Consider the following 20,870-nt stretch of genomic DNA (forward strand, 5'->3'; position numbering starts at 1 on the left):
AAAGTATGTTTTTTTTATAAGTTCTATAAACTGACATAATATTAGAATCAAGAACAGGCTGATGTGCATTTTATAATTTTTAGAAAAACACAATCAGGCTAATTGAACCAGACCGTTCCCCTATGGAGGCTATGAGATATGGTGCTCTGGTTATGATAAAATTACAACTATTTTTCTGAATCCTTATCAGGATACAGCGACCGTGTCCTAAAACCGCTGAGTGTATCCGAATAAGGGCTAAGCGAATGCGCAAGCAATTGACGTAAATAAGGAGCAGCCTGGGCAACGTCAGCGCCACGATGACGACGCCTGTAACCGGAGATGCCCGAAGGATGAGGGCCGTGGTGCGGCCTTACATATAGATATACGTATAAATATGGCATACGTATGCCTCGGCCACAGCTTGAGCTTTGAAATTGGAAAAAGTTATGCAAATCTGCTGACGACAGGACAGGAAACGAGCGCACTGTGAAGCACAAGAAGTGAATTAGTTTTTATTTTCAGACTCCCTTTTCTTTTTCCGCTCCCGCGTGCAATTTACGTGCGACAGCGAGTGTGTGTGGGCAGGACTCTGGCCGGGTCCTGTCCGCCTGTCGATGCTATGTGTGCGCAATTATAATAATTGCAATAATAAGAACAGCAGCCTCTAGGCAACTTTGTTGTCATGCAACGTGACGGGGCAGTTCCTTGGGAAAGGACCAGTGCACTGGGAAACATTTAATGCAAGGGGCAGCGAAGTAACAATATTATAGTTTGGTTTTGGGATACAACACACAATTGCGATTATAATATTAAAACTATATTAAATATATATAAAAAAAATTAAGTTATATTAACATATAAACATTTTCATTTGTTAAAAATGTAACTGGATAATGTGTGTATCACAATTTCCATAGATTAAATCGACCTGGTTTCGCTCAGTGCAGTGGAATTGCCGAGTTCCGGGCAGCATTTGTGTGCGTAAATCGCTCCGTTGTTTACCGAGGGCATTAAAGGCTTTCCTGCCGCACGGCTCAAGGCCCAGGACTCAGGGCTCACACAACGTGCCTAAATAAATAGCCAGGATGCGCAGGCCGTCCGAAAGAATAGCAGCTCAGACTCAGTCAGAAGGACTTAAATTCCCGTTCGGCGTTGTCCTAATTACAATTGCCATCGCTTGGCTGGCCCTGACAGCACTTACCACCCCACAGGGCCGGGGATTCCCCCGCTCGCCTTAACGTGCTTAATGCCAATTAAGCGTTCGCCAAACACCCTCCCCTTTTACTCAACGACCCCTTCGTCAATGTCACCCTCTGCTATTTACATTCCGCTTTTGATATTTCGCCTTTCATTGATTTTATTTTAATATTTTTGATTCTTGCTGGATTACTGTTTGCGTATCTTCTCCGACGTCCCATAATCTGCACCCCTGTGTCTATCTCTCAGCGCCTCGCACTTCCGTCGGCCATATGAATAGTTCTAGTTAATTGGATTTCGGACGATTTGTATACCTTGGACTTGTGAAGTAAGAGGGTATGTTGTATTCATGAAAACGTATGCAAGTGGGGGAAGGTTGAGTTTGATCAAGAGAGTTAAGGCCTGTTTCAAAATTCCACCTTTTCAAATCCAAACATTCTGAACAGCTGACATTTAGAAGAACCCACGCATACATTTTTTATTCATTTGAAATCATTTTTACTGAGTGAAGGACGGGTATTATGTTGTCTAAACCTTACTTGTTTTGTTCGATGAGGGATTAAGTTGCCTTGGTGATCGTTTTCTAGGTATCCAATTTATTTTGACAAAATATGCAAGTAATTGAAATTCGATAATGAGGCATAAAACGCATGGGAAACTTGTGTCATGACGTCGCAGTATTACATTTATTAAATAGTGGTGGTTGTTGTGTGCTGTTTGACACAAAATAAATACAAGTGGGACTTCAAAAATATTCTTAGTGATTGTTAGGAATTGGAATCTCCTCTTTTAATCAATTTTAAGTAAGATAGAGGCTATTAATGACAATGATTGTTAGGTACGGAAATATCCTCGTTTAATAAATTTTAATTAAACAAGAGGCTATGAATGACACTAGGTGGTTTTTACATTCCATATTTCCTTTGAAATATTTGGAAAAATCGCTAAAATGTCCTTAATCTGCTTGATTTGGCCAAAGAAACAGCGAGCGTGAGTAATATAAAAGAAAGGTATAATCATAACATATAAGTGTTGAAGGGAACAAAGAATTTTCTCATCCAATCAACATTTAAGTACCTTGGGAACTGATAGCATTTGCTGCCTTTCTGCTACCTAAACACAGGATCAGGATCGCAAGTAACCTCAACGTTCGGCTAATTGATCTGGGCCCAGAATTAATCGCAGTCTGGAGCCTCTGCTACTTAATTCCCCTACTTAATCTCGCCCCCCCCTGGTGCATCCATTCAATGATTAAACTCCCGTGCGGTGCCCTGCCATCTGCGGCAACTGGACAGCATATGCTGGAAACCCGAGACACAAGCCCAGTCAAGTCAGCAGGCGCATGAAAAAATATGAAAATAAAAAGTTGTACAAAAGCAAAAATGAGGTAAAAACAAGAGATGCCATGCCGCCAGGCAAAGATCAAATGGCGCAAATCTTGCAGATACAAAGATACTTTTCGACTGCGGTTTTGCGGATTGGGCTGGGCCTCGGATTCGGCTTCAGCTGGATGGGATGCTCGATGGTCGAATGGTTTGTGCCGGGTAACTAACCGCAGCAAGGGGTCGCACCAGCGTTTCAGGCAGCCAAGTTCAAATTTTTAACCGCACTATGGCAACGGTATACGGCCATAATTTGAACTTAAAAGCTGCCTAACAACTGGTTAGAGGGATGGAGCGGGAAGGGGACAGCCTTTCGTAAAGAATAATAATAGTATGAAATTATAAATGGTTTGCTCTGGGTCGGGGTTTCTGATCCCCAGTCTTTTGGGCATGTTCTCGAAACTGTCCCTGGTTACTTGCTCTCTGTCTCCCTGGCTTCTTTCTTCTCTTTGTTTGCTTGATGATACTGCTTTTCTAGCTACACGTTCTTGTTTTCACCAAGTTAGCACTGGAGAAAAAGTTAGGTGTACACGGTATTGCGAGCCAGTATCTTTGGAGCGCAAAAAGGATCTATGGAATCACGGCTTCTTTGGAATAACTCAAAGAGTTTTACAAACTTAATGTCTTAAAATGGGAGTACTCAGGCAACTTTTCTACTGATCCCTTAAAGTACTTAATTTATAAATAAGATTTAGTCTGTGGTAATTAATATTAATTTCTTTAAAGCGGTATCATATTGAAAATTTATAAATGTATACCAATCACTGTAATTAATATAAAATTTAAAGAGCTATGAATTAATTACTGTAGTCCAGACCACTTTCCCTCCGAATCCCCGATACTTTCTCCCAGTGTAATTCTGATGGGTAAGCTCCTTGCCCCTGGCCACGCAGCTCGACGTCCTCTCCTTGAGCATGTCGATGATTATTATGTATGCTTAAATTCTATGCACGTACCGGCAGTGAAGCTTATCTGTATCGAATATGATTAAGTGCGCTGCGCTGCCCTCGCCCCTCAAGATTCGACTGGAGTCGCAGGCCTCGAACTCGAACTCGTCTAGGCAGGGACCACAGCCAGAACCAGAAAAATCAAAAACCCAGAGCTGGCCCAGTCGGAGGCACAAAACCCGGGCCAAGGCCCCGTCAGACCTGAACGTGCAACACTGAAAAGGGCACAAAGGAGCGCAGCGCTTAAGCAAACACAAACAATTGCAGGCAGCATCGGCACCAGTATTCAACGTTCAACGTTCAACATTCAGCATTCAGCATTCGGTATTCAACTCCAGCAATAGCCTCGGATTCCGAGTCTGAATCCGCCTGGCAGGCATCCAGCCTCAGCCTGCAAATCCTCGCAGTCATCTTCCATTTCAGCCTCAGACGGCGGCGGTCCATTTGGCATTTGCATTTTCTGGATAATTCATTAAATGCAGAGCTGCTTCTTGGCTGCCTCCTTTTTACTCTTCAAATTGAATAACACACAAAGCGAAATTTGCATTTCTTTTGAATCAAATGGAAGCGAGGCTTCCTAGTATTCTAAATACTTCTGGGGAATTTCAACAATTGCTTTCATTCATGGTTATAAAAGGCGGTTGTTCACGGGGCACCTATGTATGTGCTTTCATTTGAATATTCAAATTATGTTTATCGATTTTCATCCCCGGCGGAAAGTCACAAATGGCTCTGCGCATGAAGCAAATTTTAATTAAATTGGGTCCGTTTGAAATTGTGCATATTAAATTTAATTGCAATACATACAAATGTTTTTGTTGGAAATCCGATTAGGATTCCTTAACTGTCGCTCTTGACGGATGGGTTAAGATAAACATTTTTTGGAAGGCAGTGAGTGAGTCATACAACAGACAACGTTTGAACAAAAATGATTAATTCATAAACAAGATAAAATTTTATAAAATTTCAAGTGATTACACCAGGGTCTGCATTTTGAAGGCATTAATATTATATTCTTTAAAGTAAACTATATAAATGTACTATTTTTTATAACTAGACTTATGTTGCTAGCCAAGTTAATTAATTATTTTTTATAGTATTTTTCTTAAGCCTACTTAATATAGAATTCTGTTAAAGGCTCCATTAGCTAATTAAAGTAATGTACCATCCCTTAGTTAGCATCGTTGTATTTTGTTCAGCAACAATATCTTTGTTCATTACAGAACTAATTTAGCAAAACCAGCAGGCGCACGTCGAAATTAACATTTTGCGAGATGCTTTGAAACGTTTTACGACAATTTGTAATCGGACTAATTAGTATGCAGGTATCGCAAACGCGAACCATAAATCTGAGTGGTCGAGGCTGGCAGATAAATAAGAACGAAACATGTTTGCTAATCCCCCCATTTGAGTGGCGCAATATTCCATTTAATTATATTGATGTGATCTCTGAATTTATGCGATCCGCCGAGCGATGCATTCGATTGGAAGTGCGTTTTAACTCGGCTTTCGAACGGGTTCAAAAGCCAGCTGATATCAGACCTGGCTGAGTGGAGTTCTCTGGGATCTTGGCTCTCGAGTAGTCTCGAAGTCATTCCCAGCATGTGCAAATACGCTCCACTCTTATGGCTAAGCTTCCCATGATTTATTTGATTTATAGCAATTGCTTTTTATATTGCTTGTTGTTCAGCATTTTTCAATTCAGATTCCGATTCCGATTCCTTGGGCACTTGAGCTTCTTTTCTTCTTTTTCATTTTTATTTTTGTGTGCGCCTCTTGAGAAGGCCGCATTAAAATTCAACTCGTACTCAAGTCGTGAAATGCTTAATACTTGAGATACTTTTGTACCCGTTGTATTTGCATTTACATTTTGGAGACACTCGACTGTGAGCAATTTTCTAAAGGGTTTCCCTCGGTTGCGCTGCCCTTCCATTAGGGGTTGTTGTTGTGCCTCCGGAGGCGAAGTGCATATATTAAATTGCTTTCGTATGGCGCATTAATGAATCCAGGGGAAGGTCGCGTCTGTCAACCTGTCATTAAGCAACCAGATACCTTGTACCCCGTAACAGATACACTCTCACAGAGATACATCCATCCGTATCCATCCGCTTATCCTAACTGTGAAAAGGTGCAAACATCCTGAACTCTCGGCTGAATGCAAAAAATTGCAAATAAACGCAGAACCCTCCTCTCGGGATCCTAAGAAATTCACACGATGCCAGGTCCTTGTGGACGAACAATGGCCGGGGCACAAAACGGTAAATGTGTGTCGGGACAGATAAAAACCAGATCCCTACGAATCTCGGCTGCTGTGCAAACAATTAAACTGACGACGGTGACTGAGGGGCGGACATTATTGCAAGGTGCAGCTTGCAGCTCCTCGTCGCCGTGGCACTTCCGCTGAAAAATCCAGGGAGATACAGACTCAGTTACACGGGAAAGAATATCTCAAGTGATTTTTTACGCTGGGATTTTCTGGAAAGTAGAAATGAAGAATAAACTAAGCTAAAAACTTGCTAAGAGCAGGTGTATTTGTATCCTACATATAAAATCAGACCATCTTTATTAATCGTGGCTGATCGAAGGTATTGAAAAACAAGTTTTAAAATTATAACTTATATTAAAAGACAACAAGATAAATTTGTCTTTATTCACTTTTTGTATTTTGGAAACTACCTTAGATGGATTACATTGCCGATTGAACTTTAGGGACTATTTTTGTAGTGTACTTCTTCAGCAGTAAAGATACATATGCGGACGTTCAAGTGCCGAAAATAAAACGCAGACCGAGATTCCTCCTTTGATGTGTGTGCACTGGAATATTATTATGATTGATGGGCGCGAAAGGAAAACGAAACCAGAACAGCAGGCGCACAAAAAACGGGGCAGAATAAACCCGTATAGAATGGTCGGGCATCACATGTTATAAATTATGTTTACTCGAAATGAGGCATCGGAATTAGTGGGGATTGTTCCATCCACAAGGACTGCGACTGGGTTCTGAAAAACTCTTTCTCGCCCATTGTGCATTGTTCACTCCGCTCCTTTTCCGCATATTCCTCCACTTTTCCGTTCCGACCGTCATGCGTATAGAATTTCATTTGATTGAGCGCTTAATCAAGCAAACATTAATGTGCACTTATTAATAATAAGTGTTCGGGCACCATTTTCGTTTATCGTTTATCTGCTCAGTCGTGGCTGAATGAAGCCCGTGGACTGTTGGACTGCCGGATTGCTGGTCACGATGATAGTGACTGGGCAAAGGATCGATCGGTGGTTGCACAATGTTCATTAAAAAGTAAAAAAATAATAGGCTGCGGCATAGAACTTGTGGGTGGGGCGCTTGGAAAAGGGTCTGAGTTTCCAAATGTTCTATTCTTTTTTGTAGGTAGAAAAATATATTGTTGTGCCGCAATCAGTCGCAATACGAACTATTGTAAACCAAAGTCCCAAGGAATGAGTCAACGAAAATTAATCTTTTGAAAGTGAACTGGTAAATCTTTTGGACTCTTTGATAAGTTTTTTAGTCTAAATTAACCATGAGCTTCTTTATCATAATGATGTATGAACGGAAGAAAATCTTTTATTTCTAGCTTGCTGAAAGGGGTGAGATAAAAAGAGTGGAACAAAATTAAAAGTAGTATTGTCAAGTAGCTAAACAATTTTGTTATTTTAAAATCCTGTTCACTAAAAATCATATGAAGTATGGCTGAATAAATTGTTCATTGTTTTTTAATCATATCTGAGCATATCTTAGAAAAGATTGTCTTAAAGTTTAATGCAATACAGCATGATATTCTAATGGTAAGAAACGCAACCGTTGTCGACTGAAGTTGCAACACATCATCTGCGATAAATTCTTATCCAACGGGACCCTTCGTAACCCGTAACTCCGTGCGGATGGGTAACCTCTGGGCAACTTTTTATGGGCACGTTGCAATCATCCCAGCCCCATCCATCTATTCAGGCATTCATCCCGGGAACACGACCACCCATTGATATCGCTTTATAATCATGGACCAGTTTAAGCTTACACACCGCTGCGGATAATCCGCGTCGAAAGCTGAGTTATGTCATGCTCAGCCAGAACCAACAATGGGGCATTCCCATATAAGTATACATACATTTACCCCCTCGTAAAACAAAAAAAGAGATTGCCGCTTTTTCTAAAACCTCCATTGTGTGGCCCAAAGTTGATTGTTTCATTTGCATTGTTGTTGCTGCATGGCAGCTTTTTTATTACTCGCATTATTATTTTGCGTATTATTAAAGCGCATGCATTCTTTATCAATACATGTGAGTGTATCCGACTGATTTTCGTTGTTCTTCCTGCTGGAGCCTAAAAAACAGTCGGCGGATGTCGAGCGAGGGGACGGGGCTTTAAGCTCCTTTCCGCCTGACTGAATTGAGCGGCCTTTTGCATTGCTGAACCGCTTTTCTGCAGGCCTACAAAAGACGCAGACCCCTCAGACATTGCCCATAGAATTTGTATGAAATTTAAATACCTATTCAGCATTCAAAATGCGAGGCGACAGCGCAGAGACCTAAATACTTAAGTAGTTTCCGAGGGCTGACAAAAACACACAGAGGAGGGCGACACAAGGCGGCGCTTTCATATGCAGACACACGTTTTCCTCGTCGGAGGAGGCCCCAGATACAGATACAGATACAGATGCGGACTCGGATACAGATGCCAGCAGACAGATAGAGATACTCAGATACGAGCAGACAAAGCAAGCTGGATTATGCCTCCAAACTACGAGCACTTCAAAGTGTGTGCCTCTCGTGAGATTTAATCTTTATTGATTTATTTTGTTAGATTTTAATTTATGACACCGGAGTAGGCAATCATTTTTTCCATACATCTTTCCTCCTCCGCCCGCCGCACAAGCTCAAAGGAGGAGTGGGACAGGGGATCGGGGATCGGGGACTGGGGCTTACTACAGGCCCAGCTGTGCCATATTTCACGAGATAGGATGGCAGTGCAATTTGCATTGTGGGCGTATTAATTAATCAAGACATTGTTGCCAGGGCCAAGCTGCAGCTAATCAGTTATGGATTTATTGGAGGAAGCTTAGATTTTTACAACCTGATAAAATATTAGTTATTCACAAAATAATCACACTTCATTTTCAACCAATCATTTTACCTTACTTGCAACATATGCGGCATTTATAATCAAAGTTTTATTGTACCATATACATATAAGGTACCTTTTATTTGTTACGATGTTTACTATTATAATCATTTTACATAATATTTTCTTAAAAATAGGTAATACGTTAAAAATGGTTAGTGCTTTCAAATTGTATTAATAAGAAAATGTGTTGTAAGTTTTTCATTGTAAGGGTGTCTCATGATATGTTTTAGGAACAGACTTTAGTCAAAGTAAATAAGTTACTCCGTTTCTCTTACACCTTTCCAATTTTGAATCCCCAGAAAGCACCCTTTGATTATCATTAATCATTTTACATAATATTTTCTAATAAATAGGTAATACATTAAAAATGGTTAGTGCTTTCAAATTGTATTAATAAGAAAATGTGTTGTAAGTTTTTCATTGTAAGGGTGTGTCATGAAATGTTTTAGGGACAGATTTTAGTCAAAGTAAATAAGTTACTCCGTTTCTCTTACACCTGTTCCAATTTTGAATCCCCAGAAAGCACCCTTTGATTATTTCCCCCGCAATGACATCCACACTCAACGAGTGGCTAACTTTCCAACTCGACTTCCTCCCCCACTTAACTCCAGGTTCTTCGGCTTGAGTCACAGCCTCTGGCAACTTATCAGCCCCTCCCCGGCCGTCATGGCTGGCAACCCTTACAGGTAACCTTTCATTTAACATTAACCACCAAATCCCAGCAGCAACTATTCATTCTCCCCATTCCCTCAAGCTTCCTCCACGAAACTTTGGACAGGCCAAAAGGAAAATGTAACGCACTGAAATGCTCGTGTAATTTGCTTTCCAGTTAAGTTAAAAGTTTTCGCCGGCACAGAAACCGTTAATCAAAATTAATTACACATAACCCGGGCCAGCAGACCCCTCCGCCCCTCGGAAAAGTACGTGCCACGCCCACATGCGACATGCAAACGAAGACAAGAAAAACGCCGAAACAGCAATTGTAATTTACTTTAATGAGCAACATTTAGCCAGCCCACGAGTCCAGATAGTCAGGGGCGCCGAAGGAATCGGCGGAGGGGGAGTAATACACCACGATTGGATCAAGGGATGGTAAAAGTATCGATATATCATTATAAAGTTGGCACACTGTCCCTTTAATATTAATGATTATTAACGATTTCTTATCTTAGAACACGATACTAAAAAAATGGAATGCAATTTATAAATAATACGTAATTTTTTTAAAAATACCTTTCTTTTAAAGGAACTTGATATATAAGCAACATTAACTTTTATCTTAATGAACTTTGTTCCTTAAGTACAAGAAACTATTTTAACGCCAATAATACGATGTTCTAAAGAATTCTCTTCTGTAAGAACTGAAACAATAAATAACCTATAAAATATCTTTAGTCGATATATCGTATCTTCTTTTATTCTCCAATGATGGCAATCTCTAACTTGATCGGCTTGGGGACAGATAACCACGCATAGTGGACATGCTATAGCTGTTGTCGTAAGTTGGCCATTGCGCAGTTGTGTAATTAATGTTCGCATGACCGGCAATTGGGTTTTGAATTTGAGATGGGCCGATGGAGGCGACGCAACCCCTCAATCCAGCTAAGACGTCGACCCATCGAGTCCCTCCACCCGTATTCACATTCACTCACAGTCTGCAGGCTTATTGTTCCCTCGTCCAAGTTCCGCTGTCTCTGTCGCATGTTCTTGGCATTTAATGAGTGCCTCGCACTCGGAAAAATAATATGCCTAGTATTGATTTTATAACCGTCTGTGGTCAGTTTGTTAAACTTCTTAATGATACGGAAGTCACTTGCTTTTAATTGGGGTTCGGCTATATTAGTTTGAATAGGTAATGAACCATCAAGTTAATGGAACTCTATGTATAACATTTCCACAGATGATAGAAAACCAAAGTATTGATTCGATCAACAACTCATTTATTTAACAACACATTAATACTGTTAGCTATTGGTGTTGTCATTGATGTGTTGCCTATAAAATCTAGTGCTTTCATTAGGGCACTCATTCATTTGCCCCCTTAAAGACGGCTTTCCTCGAACTGTTTCTTTAGGTGCATTTTCCCATTTCTTTTCTCCCAAAGTCGCCTATCTCGGACTATTGATGTGCGGCTTCTGTCTAAGCCGATGTCTGTGTCCGCGTCTGATTCTCCGCATGCTTCTAAGTTTGCGTCTCGGCCGATTGCCATTTTCGTATGCACGGCATGTTTTTAAGTAGGCTGCTGGTAAGTGGACATTAGGGGCATTCTGCGGATGCTATGTAGGCATATGTGAGACCTTATATAGAGCAGCGATTGACAGCCACTTGCCATTCTCCTCGAGTGGCAATCGAAGAGAAATCGCCAAGAATTCTGTGCTGAAAATAGCCGCAGACGGATGTGTGCTTGGTCTCTGCAAATGTACATAAAATGTTTGTTGTACCAAATTTGATCGTTCTAGGTAGAAAGCGTGGGGGTCTCAGATCTTCTTTGAAAGATGATGTACGTTACGGCGTTGACGTTTCATAATTTATATTTTTGATATACAAATATAACTTGTCAAATTTGCTTTAAATATCCATCTCTTTCTTTCTGAAATATTTTATTTCACAAGAAAGCCACTGAAAAATCAGAACTAGGTCGCTTTATTGTAGTCGCACCAAGAAGATCAAACGATTGTTGAAAAACTGAAGTGTTCTTGCAATTACTTCGACTTGCTCTACTTTAAGTTAAATTCAATTTGATTTTAAGTTAAGTAGTATTGTGAAATCGAAATGCTTTCGAGTGTGTTCTATTCTCAATGGTGATATCCAAATGACACCCTAGGGGGTTTCCGAGTGTCCATATGTTTTATGCGGAATTACATCTGGAGCAAGGGTCTCCACCTTCCTGTGCATCTGCATCCGCAGCGGAATCATCATCATCATCTATTTACAAGTATTTGCTGCTGCTACAATTTTCAAACAATTTTTTTTAACGACTTGCGGTTTATGGCAGGGTCGGTTTGGCTGGGTTTGGATCGGGAATGGGCATGGGTATGGGTCTACAGTTTCGTGTGGTATGCCACACATGGGAACCCCTCCTCCGATTCCTGCTGCTGCTGATGCATTCATGTGGAAATGAGTGTAGCCAGCACACAAAGTTGCATATACAGAGAGGAAAAATCACTATTAACTCGAAGTAAAATGTGGAACAAATGTCTGAAATCAAAAATAAAGGATTAATGTATTTAGCTAGGATGACTTCTTTAAAATATCTAACTTTGTACACACATTCAAACAGCAGTGGATGTTTTCAATTGGATGTCCCTATAATTGTATTAAACATATTCCATATCGATAAGGAAATTGTCACCAAGGATTGAGTACTTTTAAGCAGTATATACAACAAAATGGGGACCAATGTTAGTGGTTTTTTTCTGAGTGCACGGATGCGAGGAAAGCGAGACAAAAAAGAGAAAAAAGCCAACAAAACCAAGCCTCGCAGTGGGAAAACAATGCCAGTTTATGCTGCTTCTGCTGGCGATGGCGACTACATAAGTGGTAATAATAATTCCGCTCAAGAGGCGTCGCCCGGCGTTTCATTTCAATGACACACAAACCAACGACGGCGACTGCTGCTGCTGATGACGATGACGATGACGTCGAGGGGACAGGGGGTTCAATGGGTGGCTGGATGGCTGAATGGCTGGGGGATAAGAAGGGGAGGGGCGGGGCTGGAGACGACAATGATGAGGCTGCCGCCTGATGATGCCGCTGACGTGAATGGTAAAATACTAAATGCTAGGTGCAGCCGCAGCTAAATCCGTGTTTTTGTCATCGGACGACCCGCATCGTCTAAGCCGCACATTGTACATATGATCCGATATGAGCCGCACTCGGAGAAGATAACCCCACAAAGGGGTAGGTTCAGTGGCAAATATACATCGAATACTGGATGTCCTACGGGCTCAGTTCCAATAACTGAAATTCAGATCATAAAATTGTATACTTAAAAAAAATTAAGAAACAGATATAAGTTAGTAAAGAATGTGAAAATAGGTAATAAGTAGACAGTTATAAAAAAAATTCCTTTAAATTACATAGAGTCCTTGAAACATCTGGCGCGTTGCAATTTGTTGAGAGTGTTTTTATCATCAAGGGCAAGACCCACCTACCCCTTCTTCCAGCTCCGCCTCTATTGTTTTGCGATGGCTTAATATTGCATATGCACGACTCGTCATTCATTCATTGCCCCAACCGACTGTCTATCGGAGGGGCTCCCCCCCCAACTGCACCCCGAATATCCAACGTCTGCTGGTGGCTCCTTTGATTGCATTGTCTCGTCATGGTCTCGAGTTCGAGTGGTTCCTGGCATCGCTTTTTCACCCAGCCTTTTCTTTTTCTTTTTATAGTTAGCAGGGAGCCCCTTCAATCCCCTACTTAAAGCCCCTGCCCTTGGGACAGTGGCGGATTTTTGGGAAGTTTCTGGGGGTTAAAGATCCTTCGACATACATATCTAATTTATATGAATGATTCGGCAACATGGTTTGGCTTTTATAACGAAGCCGGTATCCGATAACAGACTTATATATAGGGACCATTAGCCGCCTGTAAATTCTCAAAGTATCTCATTTATAAGAAACAGTTAAATGTAATATTCAGAACCCCCTGACAGTATGAAAAAGCCCCCAATGTATTCTATCCATCCGCCCATGGGCCTGCTTCATCGTTTTTTCTGCTCCCGCTCACTTGACATACAATTATGTTGATGACATTGTTGTTTATATGCTTCTTTTTTCGTTGCAGCCGTTTTTGTTTTTGTTTCCTTCAACTGCAGTAGCAACAACAATGCGGACAATTTTTATGGCCATTCTGGGGCTGCGGTATATGTAGGTACAGGCCCATATATCTTCCGCTCTCTCCTCGCGTATCTGCCATATCTGTCTTTGGCCATAGCTAAATTTCTTGCACCCGGTACAGTTTTATGCGGAGGGTATGTTACATATGGGAGAGTGTATGCAACATTTAGCACTCTTTAACCAATTTACGGCCTTAACAGCTTTAAGAACTTTTTAAATAAGATTATGATCAAAAAATGTATCTATAAAATACTTTTGGTTGGTCTTGGTATATTTAAACTTTTCATGAAGCGAGTTCCCACTGTCAACTCAAATGGTTTTCCATTAACTTAAGGTAAGAATACTAGAATCTCATAGTGGGAAAACTTCACTGTAATGCCAGTTCAGCATCTAAAGATTGGATTCCAGTCAAGCAGTTTCTCTTGTTTCGCGGCCTTAATTAAAAATTCGTCGGGTGTCAAATGGCCCGATGATGTAGATGATGTAGATGTTGTTTCTGTTGCTCTAGGGTTTCCCTTCTGACCGAGCAGCGCTCAAGTGCAATTGTCTCGACTTCTCTGAACGCAGTATACCCTTGCATGTTCGTATGTTCATTCTGCCTTCAAGGTCTCTGGACCTGTCATCGCATCCACAGACTCATTTTATCCATTCCGAGAAGCAACCGCATAAATTATCTGCTTTGATACGGGACGGGACTTCTAAGGATTCCATTCCAGAGATGATCAAATGTTTTTGATTGAACAAACGTCGAGGGAGGAGTGGGGCTGGGCAGCAATTAACTGGCTTTTTCTGCTCCCAAAGATGACCCGTAGAAACCCCAGATTACGTCTAATGAAGAAAAATGAATTGCACCGATGATTCGACAGATTCAAGTTTCCATTGGGGAAAGTTTTTCCGCTCCCCTCCGGGGAGAAGCTTTATCTAATAAATTTCCACCCAGCACGTAACACAAAATATGCGTGTAAATTTCATTTATTGATTTATGGTGAGGCACGTATGCATGTGCATGTGTGGGGGAAAGCATTTGTATAAATACGCAAAATAATGGCATCTCCAATGTGCGAACTTCCCCTGACCATAAATCAAGATGAGCCCGGCCAACAAAACGATTTTCGTGCCTCCTTCTCGCTCCTCCCCGCCAAAATACGTATATTTCAGCTAGCCCAGCCCCGGCGAGAAAAGTTCTATTTGATTTGGTATTAGGAGCGAAACTGCTGAGCTCACATAAATTCCGCTTTTAAACGAAAATTAGTGGGGGCGGGTGGAGCCGAGTGGAACGGAATCAGCCCGAGAGATTAAAGTTGGCAACGTGCCGCAGTACGTGGCTGGGAAATCATTTTCCGGCGCAACATTTTCTGCCATCTCAGCTCGACTTTCGGGTAGGAACGAGGAAAGTTTTTCGAACCGAAAATTACTTGGGCAAATATTGCTTTGTTCAATCGCCGCCGCAGCTTGGAAATTATGAGGGAAAACTTGCAGACGGAGCAATTAGAAAAGTTTTCCCTGGACAACTGTCTCAGATGGCTCGAGGAAACTTCTCCACTGCTCGCAGAAAATACTCGCTCCTCTCTAAGGATATTCTGCAATGGAACATTGCGTTTTCTCGACAAATTATGACAGAAACGTAGCACGACTTTTTGATTGATTCTTATAAATTTAAAACTAGTTAGTTATCTTCATTTTTAACAAACGTAAAAATAACAAAAACTGACTTATTAAAAATCATTGGCAAATATTTTATGTAAATGGCATAATGGAATTAACCCTCTAATACTGCTTATAAAATTTTATGCGACGTGACTTATACAATGTGACGTTTTCCCTCTAAGTATCACAAATTGAATAATCAATTAGGCGCTCGGATGCGAAGGCACAGCTTTATGACCAGCGAAATAAAATTGATTTTCCCCTGAAGACAACCCTTCCTTCGGAGTACGCAGATCTGAGAGCTCCTCTGTTGACTTTACTGCTTTAATGGGATTCGCTGTCAAGGCTGAGCGCATGCCCAACGCCCTTCCCGAAATCGTTTAATTGCACACGCGGCCTGTGAAAGGGGCCCGGACCTCGGACCATATATCCACGGACTACCTGCCCTTTCCCTGTCAAATTCCCATCCCGAACATATGGCGTTCGAAGGCATAGCAGCCCAGCGAGTGGCTCGTAAAAAATTATCTCTTGCATTGTTTCGTAGCACGGTCGGGGTGCCCATAAAATCGCAGTTCCAGTCCCGAAGAGGGAACACCAAACCAAACCAATCCCAACCCAACTGACAGCCCAGAACCAACCCAAGCGAGCCGGCGACGTCGGCATAAATCACTTGGAACTTGTTAATTGTGCGCCTATTTATTAGATGCATTTGGTTTTTCGGGAAAATTGAGGTGGTAAGTGATAGGCAGACACATGCCGCTAAAAGGGGAAAACAGACATCGAACAGGTGACTGTGTGTGCCAGCCCTCGATAAGATAGAAGGGAAGACAGGTTGGGGCTCCAAACCAAAGTCGAGAAATCAAAGAGGCCGTTCACAGAATTTACTTCAATCGGTCTTCAATAAATACAAGAGTCCGCTTCACCACTCAACACTTTCAGGCTGTCAAAATAATTAATAAGACATGTTTTTCAGTTTTAAAAGTCTCTTACTGAGGAATTCAATAAATTCTTATGAGTAATGGTCTGGATTGTATTAAATTCAGTCACATGATAAACTTGCCTTTTGTCCCATCTTATTACTTTTACTCATCTGATAATTCGCTAGGTGTGATTTTCAAAATACTGTATATATATAAAAAGTAATTAAATTATAATCATTAAAGTTAATAACATGTAGGAAAAAAATTAATCATGTCTAAGTTATAAACTTATTATTGAGGGTTTTAAGATTAAATTATACTAAATTTCATGCTTGAATAACTCGCAATCGAAAGTGTAATTAAAGATTCGAGTCACCTACCTGGATTGCTTGTTCTAATGTCGTCTTACCACTTTTTATCTGAATATATTTTTGTTTTGCATCTAAACTTGTTTCGATCAGCTAAATTTTGGTCGAATAACCCGAGTTTTCGGAAACTTCTTGACTAGTTGCAATTTGGTGGCAGGTAGCACAACATCATGTCTTTCAGAATAATATCAGTGGTGAGTGTACAGAGCAGCATGAATGTTTAATTAATAAAGTCACGATTTGCAGTGGAATCTCTTCCTGTGTCTTAGTTTCTTCGAGTTAGCAACAGCTATCGGTGGAGGATACCAGCTGGAGATCAATCATCCAGATGGATCGGCGTTTCGACGTGAAACGGTGGTCGAGGACGCTGGGGGAAATTCTCAGGTCGAGGGCGAAGTCCGACAAATGTTCCCTGCGCCTCATGAAGGATCGTTAGTTGTCTTCTACAAAACCGGATCCGAGGGATATCGAATACGTTATTCGTATGAGGCACGCAGAGAGAATTCTTTGCAGCCTATTTTAGCAAAAAACGATACATTGCCTATAAAAAGAATCGGAGTAAACGCTCTGAAGTCGACAGCAGGTTAAATAATTACAATAGTGCTGTTAATATAAAACATATAATAAACATATATAAAAATCTTGATGATACTATCCATCTTTCTATTCGCCAAAAACTTATTGGGCGTGGCGGAAAATTTATTTTAAATGATTAGATTCCCGTATTTTCATGATTTTTTATACCCTTGCAGAGGGTATTATGATTTCAGTCAGAAGTTTGCAACGCAGTGAAGGAGACGTTTCCGACCCCATAAAGTATATATATTCTTGATCAGCCTCACTAGACGAGTCGATCTAGCCATGTCGGTCTGTCCGTCCGTTTCTACGCAAACTATAGTTATATATTATAGTTATATTATAGACTATAGTCTCTCAGTTTTAAAGCTATCGGGCTGAAACTTTCCCAAAAGTCTTCTTTCTTTTGCAGGTAGTATATAAGTCGGAACCAGCCTGATCGGACAACTATATCTTATAGCTCCCATAGGAAAATTCGGGAAAAAAAAATTAAAAATATTTATATCTTTGGTGTTTTTTAACATATAACCTCCTATGCTTGGAAATAACATTTTTTAATTAATTCTGAATTTCGAATTTAATATTATCAAAATCGGACGACTATATCATATAGCTGCCATAGAAACGATCGGTAAATTGGTGGGAAAATAATATGAAACAAATTATAGCTTCGGTGCTTTTAGACATATTATCTTATACTATTGGGAATATCATTTTTTGTATTTTTAAGAATTTCGAATTAAATTCAATAATTATAACTGCAAGGGTATACAAACTTCGGCTTGTGAAGTTATCTTCCTTTTTTGTTTTGTTTTCATTTTAAATTAAATGTCATTTAAGGAAACCCTGCCGGATATTGATGCATCTTAAATTGGTTTAAGTTCCATGGATATATATTTTCACATTCGTAAATATGTTTATTTTTAAGAATATAACTGTCCCGTTTTGCTGTGCCTTAAAATATGTCGTATTGTATACATTAATGACGTATTGTATTAAGTGGATGACAAGTAATAGCAGCTATGGAATCGAATCCAACTCCGGTAACCACTACCTATCTGAACCACCCCCGAACCTCCTATCAGGCAGCAATCCGAACCATTTGAATCAACATAAGCGGTAACAAATATTTATGGGCAATGGAGCGAATGTTTCCATTTCAAAGCGCTTATTTATTTGTGAAACAACTTTTCCAGGCAAATACAGACCCACACGATAAATAGTACGACTGCGTGTGTACACAAATACACGAAATTCTGAACACAGTTTTGTATATTTCGTGTGTACTTTTCTGCCATGCCAGCTAACATTTAATGTTTTTATTTGGTTTCATTAATGACAATGCTTTGTTGCCAATATTGACATGTTCTCTATCTGTCTCTGTCGTCTCAGTGGGAGTGTGTGAGGGTCGGGGGGAGGTCGAAACATTGCGAACTAAGTCAATGGCGTCAAATTCTGTTGTTGATGACGACCAGAATAAGAGGGACCTCGTTAAAATGGCCATTTATAGGGTATTTGAACGGTTTAATACATAAATAAAAAAAAACGTTGAGAAGTTTCAAAAAGTGTTGGATATAATACAAAATATTATGTTTAAGTTACAGTGTAACACATACAATTTTCGATTACTATCGACTTTTTAAGTCTGGATACTGTAACATATTATATTGGCGAAATGTGACTAAAATAAACATGTTAATTATACATATTAATATTATAAAATAATATTCTTATGATCATTATTATTCTATGATCAGAAAACTGAGCCAATTTAGGTATCACGGTGAGTTCAACACTTTGGGCTTAACTTTTTCAGTTCGAATTTTCGTGTAGTTATATCAATACAGTACCATCAATGCTTTCCAAGGAACCCACAGGGTATAGGGAGCTTCGGCAACTTGGTTGGCCTTTCTTGGCCCTTGTTTATGTTTGCCTAGTTGGTTGACGATGATGATTGCCAACTGTCGACAAGGGCCGCTGTTGTTGTCTATTTATAAGAATTATATCTGCACTCTGCGGCCCTGCTGTGCTCATTTGTGTTTTCAGCCGGCAAACACAGATAGAAACTTCGTCGGGGGCCAGACATCCGCACACATGCGATGTGGCGTTCAATTACTTTCATGAATTATCGATAATTGCCTAATGCGGTTATCAGCAACAAAGGCGCGGAACTATCTCCCAAGGAATACCCTTCGAGCTCCCCGCTCCAGTCAGGTGCGCTGAGTGGGCAAACATCCATCTGAAATTCATAAGCTCATTAAATTTTCAGCAGCCATCCCGACAATCAGTAGTCGGCAGTCGGCAGTCAGCAATTTCCCAGGCTGGGCAAATACAATTAAAATGCCATAAAGCAAATTAGCCAAGACAAACTTTTCATATTTAGCCGCGGGCTGTGCAAATTAGATGCGACAAGATGGGAGCCTGAATGAGGGGGCTTAAAGGCTGGGCGCCTCGCTTTTCAGGGGGCAGAGCGACACTAAAACACATCCTGCGCCTTTCGTAATTGCCAGGCGGAGCACTCGTGGCTGGCAACTTCAGCAAATTGTTGGCAATTATGTGGCACAAAGTAAAGTAAAACACACAGCGACATCCGCGGAATGCGAAGAGGAAACTCCCGGGAAAGCAGCATTCAAAAAGGTGAGGAAAAATATCTTTGATGACCGGATTATCGCTGATTCGGGTCGCCCAAGCTGGGTATATTCTACCCCTTGATGTATCGAATCATATCTGATCTGTTGGGACTAGCTGTGCAATTTTCCTTCCTGTTTTAAAAACCTATAATAAAATAAAACTGTACCTATAACTTATAATTATTTAACAGTTGAACTAATAAAATAACTATAAATATTATTAAATATTAATATTATTAAATAATACTCATATTGAAAATGGTTAAAAAAAGTTTTAGACTTATTATTAGTAAGTACTAACAATGAACAATGAAAATGTTAAGGCTTGCCGTGTATGTCGTTGTATATTATAGCTATTATATTTAATTCAAGTCATCTTTTATTATTTTAGCTCTATAATACTGAGATTGCAATCGCTCAAATAGGGGTATTCGGGAAAAATGCTATCTGGAAATCTCAACTTACCCTCCCGTAGATCACCCCTCTGGGTTCGGCAACCTGCTGGCAAGTGTATTAAATTATAATTATTTGTGCATGACAAAGGGTCATGAAACATGCCTAATGACACATTTGCCACAGTCTGGAACAAAACGCGGGCCGCCACCACAGCAACAACACCGCGAGGGGGGTGGGTGCGAGGGATTCCAGGGGCATGGGTGGGGGGGGTCGCGACTGGCACGCCCAGGGGGCAGACTTCACGTGTCTCCCTCTTGTCAGGATAGCGACTTGTGTATATGGCTACAATTAACCACGCTCGTTATGTTCGAGGCGAGCGGCAGCCGAAAAGAAATCAAACTAAATTGCTGCAAAACTGAAAATTTCCACTTGTAATGCAACACTAGCAACACAGCGGTTACGTGGAGGGAGAAAAGCCTTTCTCCGTTTGTCACGCCCTTAAATACCCTTAAAGTTGCAAGAGAAATTAGTAACCGACATTTGGGATTCATTTTTTCATCCACCCATATTTCCATGTGCTGAAAACATCATGCGACATGTTCTTATAAACCTTTAATGCATAGATATACACGTACTGGAGCAAGATTTTGTATAACAATAATTTATGTTCCCATATCTTACCATTGCACAATTATATTATATTACATTTCTTGAGTGAATGCAAGAAACCACCAAATTATTTACATTCAGGCATATATGTATATCCTATAGACACATATTCGTCAGGGTGAGATTACTTACATTTAGATTATCTGTTTATGAATTACGTTCATAACCAGGCATTTTC

The 20,870-nt window shown here is 40.5% G+C and overlaps 1 protein-coding gene across 1 annotated transcript; it reads left to right on the plus strand.

Annotated features, from left to right (window-relative positions):
* The first annotated feature begins 16,591 nt into the window (after positions 1-16,591).
* On the plus strand, positions 16,592-17,009 carry LOC119560844. The gene is made up of 2 exons (XM_037874497.1): positions 16,592-16,615; positions 16,668-17,009. The coding sequence occupies exons 1-2, from the start codon at positions 16,592-16,594 to the stop codon at positions 17,007-17,009; spliced, it is 366 nt and encodes a 121-aa protein (XP_037730425.1).
* The last annotated feature ends 3,861 nt before the right edge of the window (positions 17,010-20,870 follow it).

Source organism: Drosophila subpulchrella, unplaced genomic scaffold (assembly GCF_014743375.2).
Source record: "Drosophila subpulchrella strain 33 F10 #4 breed RU33 unplaced genomic scaffold, RU_Dsub_v1.1 Primary Assembly Seq354, whole genome shotgun sequence".
NCBI classification, from domain to species: domain Eukaryota; kingdom Metazoa; phylum Arthropoda; class Insecta; order Diptera; family Drosophilidae; genus Drosophila; species Drosophila subpulchrella.

Excerpts from the sequence above, each read along its gene's own strand:
- LOC119560844 (XM_037874497.1), top strand. The coding sequence starts at position 16,592 with ATGTCTTTCAGAATAATATCAGTG. Across the intron at positions 16,616-16,667 it reads CTTTCAGAATAATATCAGTG|TGGAATCTCTTCCTGTGTCT; the intron begins GTGAGTGTACAG and ends CACGATTTGCAG.